Source organism: Carettochelys insculpta, chromosome 1 (assembly GCF_033958435.1).
Source record: "Carettochelys insculpta isolate YL-2023 chromosome 1, ASM3395843v1, whole genome shotgun sequence".
Taxonomy (NCBI): Eukaryota; Metazoa; Chordata; order Testudines; family Carettochelyidae; genus Carettochelys; species Carettochelys insculpta.
This window is the reverse complement of record NC_134137.1, coordinates 273567503-273594839: the sequence shown is the minus strand read 5'-3', so window position 1 is coordinate 273594839 and position 27337 is coordinate 273567503. Positions and strand designations below refer to the sequence as shown.

The window sequence follows — 27337 nt, the reverse complement described above, 5'->3', positions numbered from 1 at the left end:
CGGAAACTGACTCTGAGCAAAAACAAAAGCCCCAAAGTCATTTAAATTTGAACTGGACAAAACACAAATCTTGCATAGTAAAACACCTTTTCCAAGGCCAATTTCTGTGCCATGCCAGCCTTAAGAACAAGCAAAGTGAGCAGTCTATGGGCTGTCTTATTTGCCTTTCCAATAAGGACACCATCGACTGCCAGTCCCACTGAAAATTGCATGCTGTTCTCCAGAAGGCAGAGCCAGTGCTTAATTTGTACCAGGGCTTGTCAGGGCTGATCCCCAGCACCTCTAGGCTTTGCAGTCCATAGTGTCTGCATATCTGGGCTTGCTGCATCTGTTAGGTATGTAAAAAAACTTCTTGGGCCCCAGCACTGCTTTCATTACAGTTAATGCACTGGTCATTGCAGTCTGTGGATTGGTCTGACCTACGTGAAGAACACAATGGGAAGTAATGCCTCTCTTACAGGTTAAGGGAATGGATGCAAGTAGAAGGAATCTACATCTCAAAATGGAAAGCTGAACTTCTCTCTTGTTGAAAGTTTGGTTTGAAAGAGTTTTCACTAAACAAAAGTGGACCAACACCAATCAGTGCTTATTAAAGCAATGGGTTAACATGGGCTCTTGCTGATATACAGAAACATGGCAGGGACAGACAGCTTATTGCTGTGATATTGGTGTACAACGGAGCAGCATGATGCAGTATTTCCCATGTGCAATAACTATATTTTTGTACAAACATCTATGACACATTTTAAAACACCAGCCTCAAACAAGACACAACTTACAGTTGTAATTACAGTATCATTGATATCGCATCTGTTCTTCTGGATTTCAAGAATTTTTCCCAATCCATGAATAACTCCTTTGTCCGTTGCAATGTTTGTGTAATTTATAGGTGCCTCATTTATGTACAGCTGTAAAAGAAATGCAGTCAGTTAAAATGCAGTAGATCAGCAGAACTGCACAGCAGCAGTTCTGTCTGGACAGAGGATATAGACTCAGCTGGGAGGCTATAACTATAACTATAACTACAACTATATATTTATAATAGCTGTATATAGATATATATATATATATATATATATATATATAGTAAACCCTTGAGATATGCACCATCAAGTTGCGTGTGTCTTGGGTTTATATGACTGCTGCCCCTTACAGGAGCAGAAAACTGCTCCTGTCCTGGGCAGCAGCCTGACTCCTGCGCCCCTGACAGGAGCTATTTCCTGCTCCTGTCAGGGATGGCAGCCACTCCCGACAAGGGCAGCAGCCACGAGTCAGGCTGAAATCCCTGACAGGAGCACGGGACAACTGCTTCTGTCAGGGACATCAGCCTGACTCGTGGCTGCTGCCCCTGACAGGAGCGGTTTCCTGTTAGAGGCAGGTGCCACTAATCAGGCTGCCATCCCTGACAGGCAGCTGCTTGCAGCGCTGGTTCTCCCAGCTGGGAGACAGATGCTTTCTGCACGGCTGGGAGAACCAGCACTGCAAGCAGCTGTCTGTGCCCCGGGCTCCCCAGCTGGGCACATAACTGCTTGTGGCGTAATTTCTCAGAAACCGCTGGGTAAGCAGCTGTGTGCCCCCCATGTGAAAGAAGCCGGGGGCCATGTGGCTGCCCCTCCACTTCCCCCAGCTGCCTGCTCCCCCAACCCCCCCAACTGACGCAAAATTCAATTTATGCGGAAGCTGCCCAGTATGCAATCTCCATGTAAATCGAGGGATTACCGTATATAAAACCAAATCCACTCCTCTGCCCTCACAGCAGGACCGATCACCATTCCTGACAGATTTATTTAAGAATCTAACCTGGACCGCACCTTTGTAAGGGCTCCTCATGGATTGAGCTGCTAACTCTAGATTTACAAGGCTAATGCACTAACCACTGAGCTATCCCACCCACCACTATTGTGGAGCACTCGTTGAGTCTGGGACAACCAGGGGGCTACGGGTGAAGGAAATGACTCTGAGCTGGAAGAGTGGTGTCGAATGTGGTGCAGGGTCTGGGAGTGGATTGTGACCTGGGACAGGGACTCAGGAAGGGGTGTGGAGGGTTTGGGTTGTGACCTAGGACAGAGGGTTAGTGTGCCTGGTGCAGGCTCTGGCCAGGAGGTGCTCACCTAGGTGTCTCCCAGCCAGCAGCTCAGTGGGACTCAGGGATGGGTTCACTGCCTGCCGCACACCTGCATGCTGCTCAAAGTGGTCAGCTGTGGAGGCCATGTGCGTCTCTGCGCTCCATGTGCCTGGGGGCGGGGGGACGTTCTGCATGCTGCCTGTGTTTGCAAGCATGGCCCAGGCAGCTTCCATTGGGCATTTCCCAGCCAACAGGAGCTGCAAGATTGTGCTGGGGTTGAGGACAGAGCAAGAAGCCTCCTCCCCAGCACACAGAGATGCCCATGGTCTCCGCAGATGGCCGTCTTTAATAGCATGCGGTGGGGCAGCAGGCAGGGAGCCTGTCTGAGGCTCCCACTGGCTACGGGACAGTGCTGGGCCAGATCCGGCAGTTAGGTGGGCTGGATCTGGACTGCAGGCCATCTTTTGCTCAACCCTGGACTAGAGAATAGGATCGAAATCAAAGAAGCGTGCACTGTTCTCCTGGTTTTGCCACAGATTTGAGCCTCTCCTGTGCCTTAGCTTCCATATGAGTAGAAAGGTTGTTGGGAGAATAAATTCATTTATACTACGACACACTTTGGGCTCCAGGTATGAGAATGATTATAAAACTACAACATCAATATGTATTAGTGCTGTTGTTAAAATTACAAGGGAGTCTCCAGAAAAGCTGCTGGAAATAGGATTAACAACTGCTTTTCAATGCAAGCCTCTAGCCGCCAGTTGTATGACACCATCATATTATGTTGTAAAATCTGATGCTGAATCTGAGCAGCCCAATTTATACCTTGCTGAAGGTCCCTCCCAGTGTGCTTTGAATTAAGCAGGCTCTTGGTAGACCATCTGAGACTAAATAGCACATTTGAATGGGATCTCTTGTACTACTAAGGGGTCAGAAGGCAATGACGAGTCAGTAGCTTTTGCCACGTGCATTTCAATTTAAGATAGAAGTTTCATTCCTATAGTGAAGGGGACATTTTCCTACATTTAAACACACACAGCAGCACCTGGCCATTTTGAAGGAAGAATCCCACTTGATAGGAAAACCCCAGCATGGTCTCCCTGTGCATGCCATTGTGCATGTCGTTCTTCAGGAGCTTCTCCTCCAACACAACGTGATAGCGGATTTGGTCCTCATCCTGCAAGACATGGGGGTAAACCACTGAGGCGCTGCCAATGTTTTAACAAAGATGCACTTGCAAAACATTCAGCTCATTCAGCAAATGATTTGGGGGAAATACTTGTGTCATCCTCTAGTGTAGGGCTCAGGTTATGCCCCCGCTTTTTAGTCCTTCAATTAGCTGCCCCCCCAACCTGTGGGAGGACCACAGGAAGGGGTGCTGGGAGGGGTTCTATGGGAGGGGGTGCTGGAAGGTGCAAGGGAGTGCCCCAAAGGGGCAGCGGTTCTCAGAGGCAGGACCCCAGGAGGGTGCCTTTTCAACTGGGAACTCCCCAGCTCCCCCTCTGCTTGACTCAGGGCCTCTGCACATGCTGATTGGCCCAGCAGTGGGGGAGGGAGTGATGCAGCAATACAGCGGCTGCGCAGGAGAAGGCGGGAGTGGCAAGCTGGGGAGGCAGTGGAAGCTGTGGGGGGGCGGGAGCCAATCATGCTGCAACCCCCTTACAAAATGTCACACCCAATCTTGGAGGTGTGCTCCCCACTTTGCCCACTCCTGCTCTAATGAATTAAATAACTTTGCATGTTTGTGGTGGTGTAGCTGAGTTGGTCCCCAGATATTAGCCAGGTAATATCTTAATAAGAGTAAGTTGGTCCACTGAAAGATAGTACCTCCTCTGTCTTGTGTCTCTGGCTATGTCCAGATTGCAGGGTTCTGTCAGGAGCCCGGAGATCTCCTGACAGAAGTCTGCCACTCTGTGAGCCTTCTGCCAACATCCTGGTGATCCTTGTTCCAAGAGCAAGAAGGAGGTGTCGGCAGAGGGGATTTTCCTTACATTTGGCCCCATGTGGAAATGTCAGGAATGCCTCTCCCAACAGAACTGTTGGCAGGAGATAACGGAAATGTGTTGTGCAATTTGTGTATCTTTTGCTAACAGACCTCTTCATCCTAGACATAGCCTCCAATAATAAAGCACGCGCATATAGATATGTTATGGGTAGGGCTGGAAGAGCCCTTGGGAAGTTACCAAGACCAACCCCTCCCTACGCTGAGGCAGGACCAAGTAAACCTATGGCATCCCTGACAGGTGCTTCTCCAACGTGTTCTTAAAACCTCTAATGACAGGGATTTCACAACCTCCCTGGAAGCCTATTCTAGAGCTTAACTCTCCTTATGATAAGAAAGTTTCTCCTAATATCTAACCAAAATCCCCCACTGCAGATTAAGTCCATTATTTCTTCTCCTACCTTCACTGACCATGGAGAACAATTGTTTGTAATCCTCTTTATAACAGCTCTTAACATATTTAAAGACTGTGTAGTCAGATCCCTCTTCATTTGTCTTTTGTAAAGATTAAACATGCCCAGTATTTTTAACCTTTCCTCATATGACAGGTTTTTTAAGAATATAAGCATGGCCATACTGGGTCAGACCAAAGAACCTTCTAGCCCAGTGTTCTGTCTTCTGACAGCGGCAAATGCCAGCTGCCCCAGAGGGAATGAACAGCATAGGTAGTCATCAAGTTACTCATTCCCTGTTCATTCCCAGCTCCTGGCAAATAGCCTCTGACACCATCCCTGCCCATCCCGGCAAATAGGCATTGGTGGACCTATCTTCCATGAATCTATCTAGTTCTTTTTGAACCCTGTTACAGTCGTGGCTTTCGCAACACCCTTTGGCAAAGAGTTCCACAGTTTGATTGTACCTTACATGAAGAAATAATTGTTTGTTTTAAACCTGCTACCTGTTAATTGCATTTGGTGACCCCATACATCTTGTGTTATAAGAAGCAAATAGCACTTCTTCGTCTACTTTCTCTACATCATACATGACCTTATCAGCCTCAGTCATATTCCCCTTTAGTTGTCTTTTTCCAAGCTGAAAAGTCCCAGTCTTATTAACCTCTCCTCATATGGCAGCCATTCCAAATCCTTAATCATTTTTTTGCCCTTCCCTGAACCTTTTCCAGTTCCAATGTAGCTTTTGAGATGGGGTAACCACATCTGCGCACAGTATTCAAAATTTGGCATACTAGGGCTTTATATAAAGGCAATTAGATGATTTTTTTGTCTTATCTATCCCTGTCTGAATTATTCCCAACATTCTGTTAGCTTTTTTGATGGCTGCTGCACATTGAATGGTTTTGGAGAACTATCCACATTGACTTCAAGATTTCTTTCTTGAGAGGTAGCAACTAATTTAGATCACATCATTTTATGTGTACAATTAGAATAATGTTTTGCAATGTACATTACTTTGCACTTATCAACAAGATCAAACTTCATCTGCCATTTTGTTGCCCAATCACCCAGTTTTCAGAGATGCTTCTGAAGCTCTTTGCAGTCTACCTCGGACTTAGCTATATTAAGTAGTGTTATATGATCTGCCATTTCTTGCCTCCTCAAGTTTACCCTTTTGTCTAGATCATTTATGGACTGATCAAAGAATAGACCCCGCAAGGGACCCAACTATTTATCTCTCTGCATTTTCAAAATTGACTAATTTAGACTTTTATTTTGTTTCCTGTCTTTTAACCAGTTACTGATCCATGAGAAGAACCTTACCTCTTATCCTATGACAGCTTACTTTGCTTAACAGCCTTTGGTGAGGGACCTTGTCAAAGGTTTTCTGAGAATCTTAGTACATTGTATTTACTGGATCCTCCTTCTCCATGTTTTACTCAGCACTGCTCTGCCTCATGAAACTTCTGTAGTTTCCCTAGCAGCTAGGTCCCTCTGGGTCCACAGAAAATCATTTAGATTTTCCACAATAGCGTTATCATCCTTAAGTTCTCCTTTAGCTCTACAATTGTTTACAGGCCCCACTGGTTGTTTTGCAGGCTTCTTGCTTCTGCTGTACTATTGCTATTACTTTTTGAGTCTTTGGCTAGCTGTTCTTCAAAATTCTTTTTTGGCCTTCCCAATCATATTTTGATAGTTCATTTGCCAGTGTTTATGCTGCTTTCTATTTTCTGCTAGAGGATTGGTGGAGTGAACATTATTTCATTAAAATGACCAAATGGTTTTCTGATTTTAAAATGGCTTATGTGTGTCCTCAGGTCTTTCCCATATTGCTGGAGTTACTTTGTAACAAACATTTTGTATAGTCAGTAATGCTTTGTTTTAGTTCTGCTTGCAATGGACATCTGGGACCAGGAGAATAATTTTCAAAAACATGTGGGGCTACATATACACTGCAAAAAAAGAGGAGCAACGGCATGTCTCAAAGCCCAGATCCACTGACTCAGGCTCACGAATTTTTTAGTGATAAGGGACTAGCGACAGAGTGGAGTTTAGCTGGCAGAGGCACTTCCACACGGACTCTGTACTGCTGGCACCTCACTCTGCCAACAGCGAAATCTTGTGCAACTATGCTAATTAGCTGCATGTGTTTGCAAATAGACCTCCATTTGCAATGTCTAGAACCATCATTAGCATAGCATTGCTGGCAGCAGCACTGTGCTAAAGGGCCGTGTAGACATGGCTGCTCTGGGGCTAAAAACAGTAGTATAAAGTTTAGACTCTGAAGCCTGCTCAGGGGAAAGAGTGTCCGACACTGTGTTCTGCCTCAGTCTATCGATCCAGGCACTGAGGATTTTTTTTTGTTTTTTTTTTTTTTTTGGCAGCAGAGATGTACCCTAAATGACTTAACCTAACTCTGTTTTGAAACTCTTGCTTTAGATGGTTCCACTTTTAGCAAGACTGTTTTGTTTTTCAGGAAGGGGAATACACGTGGCACATGTATAAAATGTTTTTCCAGTTTACATCTTAAAGCTCATACCGTAGCATGCTTTTTAGGTCTTTCAGAGATTTATTCCAGAGAAAGAAATTACTCCAAACTACGACATTTGTCATTTTCACTGTGTCACTTTGGCTTTTTTCATGCATTAATGTAGTGTCAATTTTTAATCCCCACCAGACAGAAGTCCTACTGTTTTGTGTTCAGATATGTGATCTGCCTAAACTGGACATTTGGGATGGGAACATTAAATCTCACTAGTTATCATTTAAGATGAAGAGAGGTATTTCCTGCCATCTGTCATCAGCATGATGAGATGCTTCTCCTGACTAATGTTCTGCTTGGGGCAAATCTTGCCCCCACTGAAATCAAGGCGTAAGCACTGTGATTGCTCCAGACTCCTCCCTCTAAGGTGGAGCTGCTATAAAATGAGATGAGGTCAGGCAGAGCTAGTCCTCTGACCACTTCCTGTGAGCCATACCTCAAACAGGCTGAGAGGAGTCCCACAGGAAAACTGTCGATACAATACATAGTGGCAGAAAAGAAAGAAATGAAGCCCCCACATGACAGAATAAATAACAGCGATGCATAGAAAGCAGAAGCCTGAACTAGTGTGTGCACCAGCCAGTCACCGCTTGCTTTTGATTTAATTACTTGTTGAAGGCAGGCCAAAATTAAAGCCATTTATCCCCTGACTAGTTCTTAACCCAGGGTGTAGCTAAGAGGGGTATTTAGCTCTTGAACACCTCTTTGCAGTACAAAAGCCTGACTGATTAGCTTTTAAAAACCAAAACCATCCACAGCATGGCCCAAGTCTACCTTCCAGTCACTTTAAAAGGAGGAACTTCATGGAACAACCATAAAGCTTTTCACACTCCAAAAGCTTCACCTGTGTGTGAGTTGAATTCAGTGGGGCAGCTCACCTGAACTTAGTTTCATTCATGAGCATTGCAGACTCAGGCTGGGTTTATGCTACCAGCCTATGTCCGTGTAAAAATGCTGCTTGGGGTGTGGAAAATCAACACCCCTGTGAGACATGACTATACTGCTTTATGCTGACAGGAGGGCTTTTCCTGTTGACAACACTGACCAGAGATGCTTTGTTGGTGGCCAGGGCCAGAAGCTGGGAGCAGAGCCCAGTGGCCAATAGCTGGGGGGATGGGGAGCAACAGCAGAACCCAGAGGCCTGGGACAGAGCTTGGCAGCCAGAGCTGGGAGCCAGGAGCGGAACTCAGCAGCTAGGAGTAGAGCCTTGTGACCAGGGCTGGGGGCCAGTAGTAGAGCCCAGTGGCTGGAAGCAGAGCCTGGAGTCTGGCAGCAGAGGGGTTAGCACTGACCTCCACTGCTCTGGCAAACTCCCTGGTTCAGGATGAGGGTGTAGGACCAGGGAGTTTGAACCTGTATTGGCAGAGCTTTACGTCGATGTTATTAAGCAAATCAGAGAGTAGTGCTGAGCAGAGAGATCGCCTGTAACCCAGTCTAGGAATCTGAGTTCTGTTTTTGGGTCTGCTGCTGGCATACTGGATGATCTCAGGTAAATCACTTCATTTCTTTGTGCCACAATTTCCTCATTTGCAAAGCAAGCATAATATCCCCTTTGTAAAGTGCTTTGAGATCCACTGCAGAAAAACATTACCAAGAACACACCTGCTGTGCTTCAGTAGAGTTGAACAAAATCCAACCTCCCATTATTTGGGGAAAAATAGCTAATGAACCCATCCCCACCTTCCTCTTTTAATCCAACTTGACTGAATTTTTGCAAAATCTAGAGCCTGCTGTTTCATTCATTTCTATTTTCATCCATTCTGTAGCACACTAGCAGTTTCGACATTGAAATGGTGTGGTCAGTTGATAAGACTTATGAATAATACATACCAGAGTGGCAGACTTTTTATTCCTGAGGTAACTTTCAATTGCATCATTATTTGGGGCAAAAACGGTATAAGTGTTAGCTGCTTCTATTTCATTTGCCAGGCTATATTGCTGTTATGGAAAGACAAGAAAAAAACAACTTATAATGATATTCTGCTAGCAGCCCAAACACACATAGTCCAAAGACTATTGCACTTATATTCTTAAAGTAATATGAATACTTGCAATAATATAACCCCTGAAAATGGAGTAATCAGGCATCTGTTCTAGGCGGGCGAGCAGTTTTGGCAACGTGCCACTCATACCTCTGAGTGGTGTTAGAACCTGAAATAAAAGCATACAAGCAATGTCAATAGCTTGGCATGGACTGTGCTGGCTGCTACAAGGATTGGAAATAGAACAAATCATTGTACCATACGATGTATTTTCACAGCTGTTTTCCCCATAAAAGCTGTATCGCCTTGCTCAGGAGGCCGAGGAATAGAGAGCAAGGTGATAACATTTTAGCTGCATGGTCAGGTACCTTATCAATAACATGGATGACTCCATTTGTGGCTGCAATATCACCAACTACAATGTTAGCTCCTTCAATAGTGATGTTCTGGAAAGCAAAGGAAAAGAGTTTACTTCTGCAGTGCAGTTATCCCAGTTTTACTGAGTGTGTGCGGCAGAGTGCCACCTGTCTCTGCACACAGAGCTAGATAGCATCCTGGTCTAGTATACTCAAAGATGATGTATGGGAAGCAGCAAGCATTCCTTCCCCTGGCCTAGTCTATCTGAAAGCTCCCTGGATTCACAGTCCTGGTGTGTAGAGGCTGTAATCCAGACCATCTGCTCTGAGGAAACTAGGTGCAGAATGGGTAGCATTGTGGCTCTGTCTTCCCTGAAAGAGTGGGTGAAATTTTTCAGATGGATAGCTGACAAAAATGCAGTTTCAGTCACACTGAAATGACAAATTTGATAGAAATAGTTTTTGCCAATCATAAAATGACGGGAAAGAGAGGGAGGTGTGTGAGGGATGGGGCAGGGAGAGGGTTGCTGGCTCAGCTGCTGCTGGCCCCCAGTAATATTTTAACCCAGTGGTTCAAGTACTTGCCCCCCCTCCCCAAATGAGAGAGACCTAGGTTTGGATCTCTGCTCTGAAACTAACTTGCGTTGTTCAACACAATTTCTGAAGAAAAAGAAATCATATTCAATCCAATCTAAACCACGCTTTTTTCCATCAGTGTTTTGGGTTTGGAACTGACACCAAACTGAAAAATCAAGTACTTCCCCAGCTCCATTCTCTACACAATGGCCAGCAGAACTGGCTGGTGGCATCCGGGCAGCGTGGTGGCTTCTTTATACACTAATCCCTTCAGATACGAGCATTTGAAATGTGCATAACTCGCGTTTATGTGAGAGAGGTTGCGGGGGAGAGTCAATGCCATGTGGGCTCGGGGAGAACCTCTGTCCCACAGCTGATGGCTGGCAGAGCCAGCTGCAGGGTCTCTGGTCAGGGGCTGGGGAGACCAGCAGCTCTGCAGCTGGAAGCCAGCTGGGCTCCCAGTCCAGCCCCCTGCAGCAGCCCCATATGAAGCTGCCACTTGGTTCCCCTCTCCTCTGCATGTGGGACCCAGGAAACTGACTGGCCATGAGCTGGTCAGTTTCCTGGGTCCCACAAACGGCAGGGAGATGGGACTCAAGCTTGTGGGACTGGGAAGCTGACCAACCATAAGCTAGTCAGCTTTCTGGTCCAGCAAGCTGCAGGGAGACCGGAACTGGGTTCCCAGCTCCCTGCCACTAGTGGGCTGGTCTGTTTCCCAGCTCCTGGAAGCCCAGGGAAGCCTGTCTCCCCTTGACTTGCACGAAAATTCAAGTTATCCTGGGTTTGCTGGAGTGCAACCCCAATGTAACTCGAGGGTTTACTGTATAGGTGAAGTGAATTACTCCCTTTCCTCCCAAATGTACGTTGGGACCCTCAGGAGGAATTGTGCCCTGGAGGCAGAACCTCCTGGTGCATCTTCTGACATGGCACACCTATACGCTGCTTCTTTTATTAAGACTTGCATGCTAAAAACACCATTTAACCCTTAGTAATTTTGAGAAGTCAGTGCATTCCCAAAGCTTCAAAGCTTGACTGGTCTAGCGGAACCTCTTCAATGTGCTCCCCCAAAGAAAACTCATTCAAGGAACTAAATACTATGGTTTCCATACTCCCAGAAACATGGTTCCTACAATAACTCAGCCAGCTTTTGAAGGTTAGATTGATAGGTGCTCAAGGACACTTGGCTTTATTTATATATATCTTTGAAAACACTTTCAAATGATTTGGGACCATCAAGTTGTGCATATGGTCAGCCAACGTAGTTGCATGATCTTATTACTGTTACCCTAAGCCTCCCTCCCTACTGTTACTCTTGCTTGTGTTAAATTGGACTGTAAACTCTTCAGGGTATGGATTGTGCCTTTTTCTGTTTGTTTTGGTTTTCTGGCTGTTACAAAAATCCCACTAATAAACGTATACACTATGGTTACCAGACAAAACCTCTGTTGACAGATTGTGTGTACACACAAAAGCAAAATGGGAGAGGGCTCTCGAAGTCGCTGGGGTCCTTTTGAAAAGGAGCCCCGTCTGGACGAGCCGTGAGGCGGCAAGCCATGTCAATTTCGAAGTGCCGCAGCTGCCCGCATGCTAATGAGGCGCCTAATATGTATTTCAGCGCTTCATTAGTAAACTTCAAAACAGCCATTTGCATGGCCATTTCAAAGTTTTGGGCTAGTGTAGACATAGCCTTCGAGGCAGAACACTGCTGTTGACAGATTTCTGTTGAAAAAACAGCTCTGTAAACGCCCTCAGGGGGCCTCTCTCGACAGACAGGGCAACCACAACAATGGGCAGTCCTGTCTGCTATGCTTCCCGGTGCCTGTTTTGTTGAGAGAGCAGCGAGACAGTCCAGCTGCTCTGTCAACAGAGTGGAGCCCTCTCCCATTTTGCTTTTGTGTGTGTACGCAATCTGTCGACAGAGGTTTTGTCGGGTAACCATAGCCTATACGTTTACTAGTGGGATTTTGTAACAGCCAGAAAACCAAAACAAAAACAACAACACGCTGTTGACAAAAACCCATTTCGTGTATAACTCCTCCCTGTTTTGTTGACAAAACTCTCTACTGTAACCATAGCCGTAGGGTTTGTCTGTCTAGATAAAGCAGAAGAGAAAATATTTGTCTGAGAACTCAATGGTGAGAAAATGTTATAGGGAAATTCCTTTAGCGCCTATGCTACAGACTTCTTTAAATATAACTATACATGTGTATTTATATTATTATAGCATTACTAACACTGAGGGACTGAGGGCAAAATGGGATTTCAAGCTAGATGACAAGCAATCTTACCTCATTTTCTTTAGACAGATGCAGGAAATTGTTATGCAGAGATGTTGCCAGCAAATCACTTGAGGATAAATTCTGGAGATCAGCAAGTCTATAAGCTCCCACTAATATATGATACCTAAAATGAAATTCAGCTGGATTCTAGTGTTGAGGTTTTTTTTCTTTTTTACAGTTTACAGATAAAAAAATATGTATTTTAGACATGACTTTTTAGCTCAGGCTGCTGCTACACTGCCACTCTCCTGTCGGAGGTGGCATGGTCGTGAGGCAATTCAAAGCAGGCTAATGAGGCACTGGTATGCATATTCACCACCTCATTAGCATAATGGCAGCCATGTGAACAGACTTTGAATTGCAGATTGAGAGTGAAGATGGGGGCAGCTTTGAAATAAGTGCCCCACTTCGACATTCCCTTACTCCGACAGACCTAGATCGGAGTAAGGGAATGTCGAAGGGGGGCGCTTATGTCCATCCTGCCTCCATCTTCACTGTCAATCTGCAATTTGAAGCCTACACTTTGAAATTCACTATATGTAAGGATGTCCTCACTGTATTGTATTTAAGGATGTAACACAGAGGTCTCAGAATCACAGCCCATGGGTCGTCTGCAGCCCTAGCAGTTCCACAATCCGGCAGGCACATGGCTGCAGGCATAAAAGTCCCCGTGGCCCTGGGCAGATGCATCTACACTACCCACAAGTCCAGCCCCCTGCTCTTCCCACTCACCCTGCCTCAAGCACCCTCCCCTCCAAGGGATGAGGCCTTGGGGATTAGCCTAGTGCTGGGTTGCAGCAGGCATCAGAAGCTGCTCTATCTCCACTGTGCTACCAGTGGTGGTACTGAAAGCCCTTGGGGGTCAGCGTTTAAATCATCCCAGGTAGCAGGCAGGGCTGGGGGATGCAGGGGAGGGGAAGCAGAGGGGCCAGCAAATGCCTGGGGGTAATGTGTGGAGAACCCTCATCCCTCAGAGCCCTGCCAGAGAGGGGTGCCTGCTGGCCCACTAGAAGGGTATGAGGATTGGCACTGACCCTGAGATAAACTGAGTTTGAGACCCCTGATGTAATGCTTGCCTCACTGCAGTGAGTTTGTTTGCATTGACAACCTATTCATTTAAAGAAACAGATGCATCAAATATTAAACAAAACATCGACATACTTCAGCAGGATTGCAATGTTATTCTTTGACATCCAAAAGGCTTTCTCATTTTGATCCATGTCGTCAATTGCCCGAAGAGAGGGCACGAGCACAGTTAGATTTGAAGTCACTGACAGCATTGTGTTTATTGAAGCCTCCTGAATCAGATTAAAAAGCGTGTTATATTTTATGTTCCAAGAGCTATTCTGTGAATAAAATAGGTATGATCAGATGGACCTTTTAACAGGGTGCCGTGCATGACTTATCCAGTTGTTGGCATGGGGAGGAAGAACTTGAAGTGGCACACTGATTTGAACCAATGAGAGGCATAAAAATAAAAGTGTGAAAAGCCAAAACAGTGAATTTTTGTTCAGTGTATGAAGGATACAAATAATATTAAGGATAAAAAACCATTTTAATAGGATACCATAAAAATGAGTTGATCTACACAGTTATTTTACACTGTCATTTATTTCATCTATTTGAATTAAAAAATGTAGTACTTACTACTGCTGCTTGATAATATAGGTTGAACCTCTCCGATCTGGAACACTGTCATCTGGCAACATCGGTAATCTGGTATGATGTTAGTTACTTGGATAACCATTTGTCCTGGGTGTGGCTACATTTCCCATATAGTTTGTTTACAGCCATCAGTCATGGCTCTCAGTGATCTGTGCTGTTATTTAGCTCTAATTTACCTCAAATGTCTTCTAAGAGCCCAGTAAGCAGTGGATGTGTTGGTAATGTCCTAAACAATATTGACCTCCCATGGTCCTGCAAATTCTCTCATCCAGCACCAATAAGGATATAAATAATGATCAGTGGAAACAACTTCTAGATGGCTAGGTGTGTTTCTGCGTGTAAGTAAAATCTGGGGCAAACCTGCTTCAAGAGCCATGTACTTCTTATAGTTTAGCAGAATACTTGGTTTGTGTTTTCAACCAATGGAAATGAAAACATTACATATTAGAGGGTGTGTGACTGTGCATCTGGCATGAATGACTGAAGGGAATGGGTGAGGCTACGGATCTTGATAGGAGACAATTAAGACATTGCATATCATTGAAAGTATTTTTGTAGGTTATTTAAATAGCTACAAGGGTGCTGGAAAAAGCATCTCTGTAACGGAAGAAGGGGCATCACACAAATATACAGAACAGAAGCTGTCACTAACCTGATGTGTTAAAATCATGGAAGTTACAGTGGCTTTTCTGATGGATAAGTGAGGAGTGGGGTACGCTAAAACAGCAGTTCCCAACCTTTTCCAGATGGGGACCCATTTTGACAATACACAAAGATTTGGTGACTCAAGACAATTCAAAAATGTGGTGGGGAGCAGTGCCATAACTAGCTAATTTTGCTCTTGCGGCAAGAATAAAAAATTGCACCCGTCATACTTATATATTCATAGTAGTTATTTCATACAAAAGGGAATACAGTAATAATAAAATAATAACACTACATTTATTATAGTTAATTATTGTATTATTGTAGTTGATCTGAGATGTGGTGGGGGAAAGACCCTCATCCCCAAAACATTCCCCCCCAGCTCCCCAGCTTAAATCTCACACTCAGAGGCTGGAGGGGCTGGGAGGAGATACAAAGAAAAAAATTAAAACTGACACATAAGCTCCGTAGAACACAAGGGGGGGCGGCAAAATGGGGGAAAGGAGAGGGGAAGCAAAAATTACTTACTGCAAGAGTCTACGAAGTGGCTTGCCTGGGATGGCTACAAATACCAAAGGTGGAGAAGCTGTCTTTGTAAAGCATAATTGCTTCTCTATTGGTAGAGAGAGCTGCTGGAAGTGGTAGTGTTAAGGAGCTGCAGATGGCTCCTTGAAGATGCACATGCAGCTCCAAGTTGCTTGTGACCGTTAACAGATCTAATCGTGACCCATGATTGGGTCTCGACCTATAGGTTGGGAATCCCTGCTCTAGAACGTATTTTTCAGACTACAGCTCTTACAGAGGTGGAGTTTCTCTGAAGGACTGTCCATGTCCATTGATATGCACATGTCAATAGACTTTATGGTCTGCTCCCTGCATGGTGTATTATCTCTTGTCTCCTTCCCTTCTACCACTGGAAAAGTTTTGTGTGAGCTAACCAGCATTTTCCTAATGCTTAATTCCTAGTACAAGACTACCTATACTTATTTCCAGACTTGTTTTAGTATTTTCCGTCTGCATGTTTGCAGTAAAACATGCTGCTGTTTGAAAGCCTGGGCCATGTAGGCAGCCAGATCACTATTTTTAAATTAGCCACGTTCTCCTCCAAGTCCATTCTGTTGTGATGGCTACAAAAAGTGTGAAAATGGGTAGGCAGCTGGTGTGTTGTGACTGCTACTTACCCCACTGCTCCTCTGGGTCTGCCCATTGCATTGTGCTTGCTGTATTCATTTGTAGCATCTACTTCCTGTCTCTTGTCTTAATTTTAGACTGTAGGTGCTTTTGAGTTGGAAGTATCTTTGTGTGTTTGTACTGCACCTAGCATAATGGAGGTGGGGCTTCTAGGGTCTACTGAAATACAAGTAATAAATTACAGGAGTGGTCTGGCATATGTGAATCCATTTGCTGTTTGGAAGAGTTTTCATGTTGTGCAAACTGATGTTTCTTACCCTAACATAAAGTCAGACGTTATATTCTGACTTATGTGCTCATTCATTTTCTGTGGTTCAATCGAATCAGTGTGGACTGTTAGTTCCTTTTCACTTGCTCTGGCAATCAGAAGGATGAGCACTTCCAGTTCACGGTTTTGATGCTGTCCTGCTCTGTGCAAATATGCAAGAAAAAGAATTCCTCTCCAATCCCCTTTGCTGTGCAGTCTACTACAGCCATTGGCCCTTCAGCTTTTCTTGTGAAGGTGGAAATAGGGTCTGCTCAGTGGTGGGCTCTAATGTCATCTGAACGCCCATAGAGCTGAGCTCTGTGCCACTCATCTATGCAGTTTCCCACCCCGTAGATGAGAATTGACCTTGGTTCCTCTGCCAGTGGAACTTCTGCACTGACTGAGATTGGAGCTGGAATTTGGCCTCTGTGAAGAATAATTACATGAACAGGTTCTGCCCTGAGATGCACATATTCACCTGCTCAAGTCAGTACGGTTCTTGGCCTTTGTTATTTGATGGGAACATCACTAGAGATTTGTGTTTCTATATATTACAAGGATCATATTTTCTCGAATTTTAATAAACAAACAAAAATATACTCACATTAACCCACTGGTTAAATCCGGCTGCCTCTGACAGAAAAGACAACTCCTGTTTCAGTAAAGAGAAGAATGAATACAGGGGCTGTAGTCGTTAGCAACTATGTAAGAGGTTTGTTTTTCAGAGGTAATGAGCAATGTAGCTACTAGTGAAATCTGTGATGACACAGGACATCTGTTTTGGATGCTATTACGTGGAGATACAGGGTTCAGAAGGCATGAATCTGAACAGTAGCAGTTGTACCATCAGCAAAGAAATAGTAACATTTTTCTAGTACTATGGATCACTTTGGTTTCAGTGCGAGTTGTGAAAGCTCAGCACCTTTGAAAATCAGGACACCCAATGCCTAAATATGCATGTAGGTGTTTAATTCTTAGGCTAAATCTTTTATCTCTAGCATAAATCTTGTCTTAACTCAATCCCAAATAAAGCAAAATAGAATTCTTTGTTTTTGTCAGTGTGTACCTTGCTTAATACAATGGGATTATGGACCAGGACAGGAGCACCCGGGCACTACCACAATGCAAATTAAATAGTTAAAAAAACCCTGTCATTATTGCAGAGTTAATGTTGCCTGGTGATAATCTGTGCCCTCCTAGAAAGTTAAGTTTAGTCAAACTCAGTCTATTGAAAACAAAGAAATACTGAATTAAGGTTGAGTGCTCAAGTAACCTTAACTCTGCCCCTAAATACACATATTAACACTGCTTCTTTTGCTGTAATGCACAACTACTCCCTGCACTTGCCCCACACTCAAATATGGAGCCTAGTCCAACAAAATACCATACTTGCAAAATTTAACAGCTACCTCATACCCTTTTATAACCCTTTACACACATGCGCAGGATATCACCTAAACCTATTCTTTCCCCAGCTCACCACTAAATCCACAGACTGCTCTTATATCCTACTTCACTACTGACAGTAACCATGGCACAAAGACCCAGTGCCCTTCTGCTTGACGTAATTCACACAATTCTGTATTGCGTGTCACTACCAAGGACTGACATTCTAGGTCAGAGATGGGCAACCAGGGATAGTGGGTGGGCTGCATGTGCGACTCTCCTTCACCTCAGTGGCCCACAGCACCAGGGTTCTACCTTCAGCTTTGTAGCCTCCCGGTAGTCCCCTCCTCCACCATGCTCCTCTTGTGCACCAGGGCCCTGGAGCCCCACATTCGCCTGCTCCTCCCCAGTCCTCTCAGCAGTTTCAGAGCACGCGAAGTGCCTGGTTTGTGCTCCGTCCCTGCTCCTCCTCCACAGCTGGAATGCCATGAAGAGTTGATTTGCAGCATTCCAGCTGTGGCAGGGAGGGGCGGCACAAGGACAGAGTGTGAGACAGGTGATTTGCAGCTGTTCCGGAAGTGCTGGGAGGAAGGGGGAGGCATAGGACATGGGAGGTTCTGGTGCCCTGGTGTGCAAGAGGTGCCTGGGGGAAAGAGGCAGCCAGGTGCCTGTGGGCTACAGGTGGAGCCCTAGTGGGCTGCATGTTGCCCACAAGGGCAAGTTGCCCACTATTGTTCTAGGTCATCCAAGACTGCAGTGGGAGCTGTGGATGCTCATAAAGGAGCTGAGCACAGAGCTCTGAAATTGCCAGTGACGCAAGCCCCTCACCGCCTGTCAGTTTACATGGAAGGGAGAAGGGTTGTGGTTCCTTTAGTGGGGTGGGAAGACTCCAGATGTGGGCATACGCTATCAGTAGGTGCCCTTATTCCCCTCCAGTCCACTTGCCACTCACCCCAAGTCCCTTTCCCTGGATCTTTCCCCCAACTTCACTTATTCTCCTCTGGATGCAGCCTGAAACTTGTCTTGTTCCTACACCACCACTTCTTCACCCTGTAAAATGCCCCTCCCCTTGCCGTGAGTATTCTTACCTCCAACCTTTTTTTTGGGTTCAAAAATACTTCAAAATGATTCCTGCAAAATATCAACCTAAAGAGTGTCAGATTTTTTATATGCCTTTTTGCCCAAGGAAGGGCTTGAACTGCCACCAGGTGGATGAGTTCAGGGCATACCTTTCCTTTTCCTAGCCAATTAAAATAAGAAGTTAAAAATTAACCTCCTTCACTAAGGCTATGTCTGCGCTAGAAGCATCTGTCGACAGATAGCTGCTACACACAGCTTGTTTCATGAATCTGATGAAGCGGGTCTTTGCCCACAAAAGCTTATGCTCCAAAATATCTGTTAGTCTATAAGGTGCCACAGGATTTTTTGTTGTTTTTTGTCCACATAGAACTGCCAGACTGCACTGGCCTCTGTAAACAGGGCTGCCTGGCAACCAGAATCCCCTTCTGTCAATAGAAGTGTCTACACTGCACTTTTGTTGACAGTACTCAAATTTTGCTATGTCTACACTAGGGCTGGGTCAACAATAAATGGTTCTGTGGGAAAAAAGGGGCCTTCTGTTGACATAACTCATGGAGCATCCACATTCTCAATGCATTCCGGTGACAGATTCTCGACAGAACTCTGCATTTGACTCATCAGTATTATCTATCAAAAATCTGAGGCATAACAATCTGTCCACAGAGCACTGTTGACGGAAATGCAGTGTAGACAGCCTACTCTGTCGACAGATGTGGCTATGCTGCGCCTTTGTCGACAGTACTATGTCCAGAGATTGTTATGCCTCAAATTTTTCAGGGATAATATATAGGTAGTCCATCATGTCTGACGATGACATCTTGAGCCTGCACAAGCTCATTGGTTGTGGACTCGCATGTGGCTGAGGAGTCCAAGCTTTGAAAGGCATGGGTGTTCACAGTGGGGGGAAGGGAATTGTCCTGGCTCTGTTGGTGTGGCTGCTGCTGTTGCTTTCTTCCTCTCACGAGCATCAATGAGGTGTACGTGTCGCTGCTCTTCATAGTTGTCATGCGCGTGTCGTATGAGAGCACGCCAGCCTGAGGGATAATACTGTTGAGGCAAATGCAGAATTCTGTTGAGAATCTGTCGACAGAAATGCTTTAAGGGTGTAGACGCTCCCTGAGTTATGTCAACAGAAGGCCCCTTCCATCGACGAAACTCTCTAGTGTAGACACAGCCTTGGAGGGATAACTCTGTCGAGGCAAAAACAGAGTTCTGTCGAGACTCTGTTGACAGAAGGCTCCATGAATGTAGATGCTCCCTGAGTTCTGGCGACTGAAGGCCCCTTTTGTTGACAGAACTCTCCAGTGTATACACACAGCTTTAAAAGTGTAGACACTTCTGTTGACAGAGAGGGCTTCTGTTCCACTGGGCAGTCCTGTTTGCAGAGCTTCTGGTCAGCTGTTCTGTCGACGGAGGGCAGGGCAGTCCGGCTGCTCTCTGTCGATGGAGCGGATTGCTCTGTCTATCTGCTTGCGTGTAGATGCACTCCATCGACAGAGCTTCTGTTGACACAGCTCTGTTGACAGATGTTACTATCGACAGATGCTTCTAGTGTAGACGTAGCCTGTATGACCTGTTTTGTTTTCTATTTCCCCCGTGATAAAGTCTCTCTCAGATCAAAACTGATAGGGTCAGGTGAGACTCATATTCAAGGCTAGACTTCCATGCAAGCTGGGCATCCACAGAGCTCCATGACTTCAGATGGAGTGTGTAAAAATATATGAAAGTTAGACTCTTGTGCTGCCATTTTCAGAGGCTTAATGCAATTAGATGCCCAGTTCTCTTAGGCCCCTTTCAAAGTTCCAACTTCACCCTTCACAAACAACGTTGTGTTTCTGGGGTTTGCAAGTCTCCAGCAGAGCTCTCTTTACAGTGTGCACTGAAGTACAGTGGTTCCCAACCTGAGGTCTGCAGAGCAGGGTGTCAGTGAAATAAAAAAAGGATAAATAAAAATGATAATAGAAGATAAGTTTTACATAAATTGCAAAGTTACAATCCATTATTATTTTTAAATTAAATCTCTTCCAGCAAGGTTATTAACTGCTGTCTGAAAATCTGCGCTTTGGTCTCCTTTTTCATTTAATGAAGTGTACAGACTGGCTAGAACTGGTTTGCTGTGGGTCTGCGAACAGTTTGGGGGTTGACTGAGGGTTCACAAACAGTTGGGAGAGTTATTGGGGGTCTGCACTAGTAAGAAGTTTGGGAACCACTGCTGCAGTACATTACATTGCTGTGGTTGTCCAGAAGTTACTTTATTGTCCCCCTTCAGCCAATTTCACTGTAAGACTCTGACACAGAGCTTGCCGTTAGACAAAGTACCACTATCTTACTTACATCTGCTGCATTTCCATAGCATATGATTCCATCTCCTTCAAAGCCCCTTGGGCAGACACAGTCCCAGACACCAGATGACACAAACTGACAAGTTGCCTTTAAAAAAGGAGGGAGAGAAGATTTAATTTGCCAGAGATTTGGGGATAGAAGAGCTGTTGGTGTACCTATATCTATCTCATAGAACTGGAAGGGACTGTCAAAAGTCATTGAGTCCAGCCCCTGCAGTCACAGCAGGACCTCTCAAGTTCCTTGACAGATTTTTTTTGTTCAATCTATTTGCCCCAGGTCCCTAAACAGCCCCCTCAAGGATTGAGCTCATAACCCTAAGTTTAGCAGGGCAATGCTCAGACCTCTTGAGCTATTCCTCTCACATAACACAAAGTGATGTTGAGAGGCAGCAAAGTTAAAATAAGTGAAAATCCCTTCAATGATTCAGGAAAGTATCTCTATTTTGGAAAGCATATAAACATGTAGGCCGTTTCTACACAGGCCACTTTCTTTGAAAGTAGCATGCTAATACACAGCCTGAAATATGCTAATGAGGTGTGGATGCAGATTCCCTGCACCTCATTAGCATAATGTCACATGATTTGGAGTCCGGAAGACTGTTCTTCTGGACTCCAAAATGCCGTTTAGAAGCGCGGCCCCGGGGCAGCTTCCGGAAGGAAGTCCTTCTTCTGGAGGCCCCTTCTTCCCAAAAATCACATCTTTGAAGCATCCAACAAAGGCTGACTGAGCAGATGATACTGGTCTGGAGAGAAGAAATAGTAGCTGAGGACACTGGGAAGAAAGTCCATTAAGTATTCTAACTATTTGGGAAAAGCAAATTGAACTTTGATTTGAGACCCACAGAGTAAATTGCATCATACCAAAGTTATCCCCCTTTGATGAGCAGGCCCTCCTGAAAATTGAACCTATGGCTACTGAGAGTCTATGTATTGTTAGACTTGATGATGAGACTACTAAGCCCCGTTTCTTCTGGCATCTTTGGATGGTGATTGGGATAAATGTGAGCCATGAACTAGTTATTGAAAGCAACCAACTTATGGTGAATGGACTGTGGATTTGTATCAGTTTACAGCAGCAGAGAGTCTGTCTCTCTTTTCTTCATGTACCTTTGATGATGATACATATATAACCCAAAAAACCTCAAACCAACCCTCTATATCTCTATATATAACAGAGAACATGGAGCTCAACTTCCCAGTCTTCTTAACAGACCAAACTGCGGGGGCCTTACTCATTCATCACTTGGTTTTCATTCAGGAAAACTCTAATGGATCTCAGTGGAAAAACTGAACAAGCATCTCCAAATCTATCTGAATAGCATCAATCACTCCTCCTTACATTATAGGATATTTTCAAGCACTCAGCTGAGCTTTAAAGATCCGATAACATAGACCAATTACTTCTAGTAGGTTTCCATTAATTCTCATGTCCACTAAAGATACAGTATCCACTGATGCACACGGTAAAAGAAATGTTACTTGAATATTTTTAAGAGAATAATTAACTCACCAGATGATGGCACTTTCCATTTTGTTCCAAACAAGAGTTTATTGGTTCACATTCAATTCCATTCCCCCGAAATCCTGCCTTACACTCACAGTCATTCTGTCATTCCAACAAAACAAGGCAATAAAGTAAAACAATTAAAACATTGCAGATCTTCTAACCATTACAGATCAGATTTCCAGATGATGTTTGTCCACATAGTTCCATTGACTTGAGTGGCATGATGCACATTTGCACTGACTGAGACTGTCCTTCTGTACTTTACACCTATTATCGGATGTATGCTGAAATGCTGAACCTGTTGTTGCATCCCCAACCATGATAACAGTAAACTGATACCCAGCACATGGTAGAGCTGAGGTGTTCGATCTTCTGGCATCATTCATGTGGGGGTGGTCTCTGAGGCTACATCTGCAGGGTGGTTGCTATTTCGGGATACCAGTGTATCCTGAAATAACAACACTGCAGCTTTTTCCTGCACCCAAAATAGCGCTGCTGTTTTGAGTGCGTTTTTCTGGTTATGGTACCCCTCATTGTACAAGAGGTAAAAGAATTTTTGGAACAGCGCCTTATTCCAAACTTCAGAGCAGTTCAGATGGAACCAAGTTCAGAATAAGGAATTTTGAAATAATTTACGCAGTTTGTGCTATTTTGAAAACAACTTGCCTTGTAGACACGGCCTCAGTATGTCCTGCTTGGATGTTTAAAAGAATTAGTGATTTAAGTATGATATACATGAGTGTGCTAGAAATATCCTGTGGAGATAATTGGCATTCATGGTTTATGGATAGATTTTTAATTTTTTTTTCTGAATAGTTGTAAATAACTAAGGAATAAAGTATAGTCTCTTTCTGCAGAAGATTAATGTGGATTAGGTTTTTTTCCACCACCCTTCCACCCTGAGAAGAAGGAGTTGTAAAGCAAGATTTAAACCAAAGAGAAGGGTAGTCATGTGGAACATAGGAACACAGGATTTGAAGGGACTTCCTGCATCATCAGTTCCAGTCCCTTGCTATGGCAGTCAATCCCGTCTTGTAACCCCTTCATAAATATTTCAGGCTCTGTCTGATAACCACTTAGTTTCTTGTCCCTACTCCTTGAGATGAGGAACACAAGATATGGGAGGCTGTTAAAGGAACAATGGAGTTGGATGGAAGAGGGCCCATAGAGGGAGTGGGAGTAGATGTAAAAGGTAATAGGAAGCAAACTTGGGCAGAACAGAATGAGTTTGAGAAAGTGCAGGAAGATACGAGCAAAACTTACCTGACCTGGCCCTATGTATATGCAGGTCGCATTGTCATGGCACCCTCCAAAGTTTGGTAGCAGACAATTGTTGATCTCCGAGCAATCTCTTCCATTCCCACTCCATCCGGGCTGGCACACACATGTGTGAGTTCCAAGGCCTGTTTTAACACATTCTGCCTGTGGGGTTGTGTCAGAGTAAAGAAGTGTAATTAACACCTACCAGCATCACTTGGTCAGAACTTGAAAAGCTTGCTCAGGAGAGAGAATGCTGGTGAATGGTTGTTAATGGCCTACACTCCAAGATGTAGGAGTGGAAGAGGTTGAGTACTATTACTACCATCTTAAAATGGTCAGCTTGGAAAAAGACATGCTGGAGAGAACGAATTTTTGGCTATGACACTAGAGAGCTAAAATCAATTTTTTCCCCTTTAATATATTCTCAGGGAATTATTTGTTAGTGCTGGTTAACAGGGCTTAACTTACAGCCCTGGTGTTTGAAACCCCCCTTTATCCACATGGCTGGAAACCATTAGAGGGATCCCTAGTGGTGGCAGTGAAAGGTTTGCCTGCACCACTGTTTATTGACACTGACCTGGGCTGTTTCTACACATGCCACTTGTTCTGGAAGCAGCATGCTAATGAACAGCCCAGAAAATGTGATGTGTAGAAACAGCCTTGGAAAGGAGGAGGGACCAGCTTTAGGCGGTATGAAGGTCTCTGTTGACTAAATCAAATCTTTGCCCTCTGAACTGATGCAAATCAGCAAAGATGCCAATTAATGCCAGGCACTGGAGATGTTATTGTGCAGTCATCTGTGCCCTGCTAACTATAATGTAAGTAGCAACTTAGGCTTTCAAACAGTCATCAGATGATTAACTTGATCTGAATTGGATCCAGCAATTTAAACAATGGATTTAAAAAGTATTTCCATGCTTAATCTCATGTGCTATTTAGGGGGTTCCTTGTAGTAGATCCTGATCTGTCACCTCTAAAAAGGAAAAAGATCCCTCATTACTATAGCTTTAGCTTCACAATGGAATGAGAGGGGATCTAGAGAAATTTCTACAGCTTTGAAGTAAGATTTTACTTTGGATTATATTAAGTAAGTCCCTGAACATACAAAAAATTGTGTGGCATCCATCTTTGGGCACAACTACATAAGACAGCAATTTTCATAGCTAAGCAACTGTAAAGGTAAAAATTATAACTATGGACAGGATTAGAATTTGATTGGGAAATTCAGAATTTATTTATGTAAATATTTCCTAGTTTTTCCTTAGATTTCCTCTAAGCCAGGGGTCTCAAACTCCCTTTACCTTAGGGCCAGTGCCAGTCCTCAAATCCTCCTAGTGGGCCAATGGGCAGCTCCTGTGGTTGGGCTCGAAGGAATGGGGTCTCCATGCCCACGCTCCATGCATCTCCCAGCCCCACCTGTTGGCCCATGCCCTCCCCTCCAATGCATCTTCTGGCCCTGTTGGCTGCCCCAGGGTGATTTAAAACTACCTGGGGGTCATTCCTGGCACCCCCAGTGGTAGCACAGCAGGGTTAGAATGGCTTCTGCCTGCTAGCTCTATGCTGCTGCCGGCTTGCCTCTGTGTCTCAGGGAAGGTGTGGATGGGGCAGTTCTGCACACACCTTCCCCAGCCACAGAGGTGTGTTCTGGGGGGCCCTGTGACAGCCACCTGAAATATCCTGTGGGCAGGATGATCCCCTATACTAGGTTAGCCTGTGGTGACCTGGGTGGGCTGGGGCTGGCAGCAGGGGTCAGGCTCCCCCAACCCCTTCACCATGGCATCAGGCACCATGTGTGAGCACAGCTATGCAGCAGCCTGCTCGGCTCTGCCAGCATCTCCTAATCTCAGGGGAGAGAGCTTGAGGGAAGCAGTGTGGTGGGGGGAGAGGGCAGAGCAGGGGCAGAGCTGAGGCGGGATGGGGGCGGACAAGGAGCTGGACATGGGGGAAGGATACAGTTGTCCCTGCCAGGACCACAGGGATTCAAGGGCCGGCAGCCCTGTGCAGGCTGGATGTTGGAACTGCTTGGGCAATAAATGGCCCCCAGGCCGTGAGTTTGTGACCCCTGCTCTAAACTAAGCAACTCATTCTGTAAAAAGTCATATACTTACATTGGTATCACAACCACTTTGAACTAAACTAGCACACGGATCTACTTCACTGCAGGTTGTTCCATCTCCCTCATAGCCAGGCTTGCAAATGCAGCTATAAAAACAAGGGGGTTTTACCAAATCACTTTGCATGATTTTAAAAACTGTAAAAAAACATGTAAAAAGTAAGCTGAATTGTTTTTGATGCTCTTTTTCCTTTACCAGATAGTCTAAATTACAGGCTACTTAACAACAACAGCTTTGGTTTAATTATGCACACCACTCTAGTGTTGTCTTTTCCCAATATGGGATCATGTAATATGATGAAAATATATGGGAGCTAGTCTGCATTTATATGTAAAATGGGAAATAAAATGTACCCTTATTTTACCCTCTACCCTAAATATCTCAAGACAATGGTGAACGTAAAAGTCTGAAAAGAGTAAAAACAAGAGTAGCTTTTTCTTTCGGTGATCTGGAATATACCATGCCTTTTCAAACACATAAATGCTTAAGAGTGAACATCAGAAAAGTACACTGCCCAAACTTTTCAAAAGCACTGAAGTGCTAATTAAGTAATATAGGCATGTAGTCTGTGTCTTACAAAGTCAATCAATTTAAGCTCCTAAGGTATGTAGGCACTTTTGAAATGTAGGGTCCTTAATGCCTTTGATACTTCTGACTCTCTTACTTCTACAGTTTTACAAGCTCAAGCATATTGATCTTTAGTTCTGAAAAATCTCTCTATAAGGTGTAGAGATGAGCATAGAACTCAGCATCAAACAGATGAGGTCTAATTCCTGCTCTGAAATTCACTCATGGCCCTTCACTTGTCTGTCTCCATTTCTCCCCCTATAAAATGAGAAGAATGTGCACATATCACTTCATAGTACAGCTTGGAACCCTCCCAGGTCTGGCACCCTCAGGACCAGTCTCGTTGTAAATGAGGGAATTTGTCAGACAAGGGTTGGTCCCTTGCTGCTGGCCCTCCACTCTTCCACTGGCCCCCACCTGGCTGCCTTGGCCCTGGCTTCTGGCTGTGCTGTGGTAGCTCTGCCTGTCATGGCAGTGATGGGAGCTGAGGCCACCACTGCAGAGCAGTGATTTGGAGCTGCTGTGGCAGAGCTGGGAGTTGTGTCTGCCACAGCAGCCCTGGGCTGCCAGCCCTCCTGCTCCCTAAGCCCTGGCTACTGGAGCTCTCTGACCTGGGCACATCCATGGTTCGGCTGGACCATGGATTTTGACAGACCAGAGAGTCCCAGTTTGGGAGTTGCAACCTGTATTATTATAAGGTTTAATGTTTGTACAGCAGCATGAAGTGTTGTCTTGAAAAAGAAAATACCAGTCCAATACTTTGATTTTGAACATGGTACAACACACCTAAAATTAATTAGGTGTGCACAATGGACCTACCTCATGGCACCATTACTAAGCTGACAATTTGCATGTGCATGGCAGAACTGTATAAAAGGCCCACACGGAACTATCTGCTTATCACAGAGTTTCCCAGCATATCCACTTTCGCATGATCCAGCAATGCAGATACCATCAGCATCTATTCTGTTATCACACTTCCCATAAACACACAGGCATTCTGCAGGGGGCAAAACGAAATGTGAAATCAAACAATTGAAAAGCAATTGTCCCTATATGACATTTCTTAAACATTTCATATTAGCACTTTCTAAAATCTAAATCCCTCTGATTTAAAGTCACACCTTTTGAACAAT

The 27337-nt window shown here is 44.7% G+C and overlaps 1 protein-coding gene and 1 long non-coding RNA gene across 2 annotated transcripts in view; one reads left to right on the top strand and one right to left on the bottom strand.

Annotated features, from left to right (window-relative positions):
• STAB2 (stabilin 2) overlaps positions 1-27337 on the bottom strand; it is a 165980-nt gene that overhangs the window by 68183 nt on the left and 70460 nt on the right. Inside the window, exons 23-35 of the mRNA XM_075007690.1 lie at positions 27021-27201; positions 25629-25722; positions 23524-23682; positions 22264-22359; positions 20746-20841; positions 16550-16597; positions 13359-13495; positions 12207-12321; positions 9355-9432; positions 9057-9155; positions 8835-8942; positions 3111-3242; positions 780-908 (exon numbers count right to left, since the gene is read on the bottom strand). Coding sequence (XP_074863791.1) covers positions 780-908; positions 3111-3242; positions 8835-8942; positions 9057-9155; positions 9355-9432; positions 12207-12321; positions 13359-13495; positions 16550-16597; positions 20746-20841; positions 22264-22359; positions 23524-23682; positions 25629-25722; positions 27021-27201 — 1472 coding nt within the window. The remainder of the gene's footprint in view (positions 1-779; positions 909-3110; positions 3243-8834; positions 8943-9056; positions 9156-9354; positions 9433-12206; positions 12322-13358; positions 13496-16549; positions 16598-20745; positions 20842-22263; positions 22360-23523; positions 23683-25628; positions 25723-27020; positions 27202-27337) is intronic.
• LOC142020094 (uncharacterized) overlaps positions 1-27337 on the top strand; it is a 70981-nt gene that overhangs the window by 36904 nt on the left and 6740 nt on the right. The gene's annotated exons all lie outside the window — the stretch shown is intronic.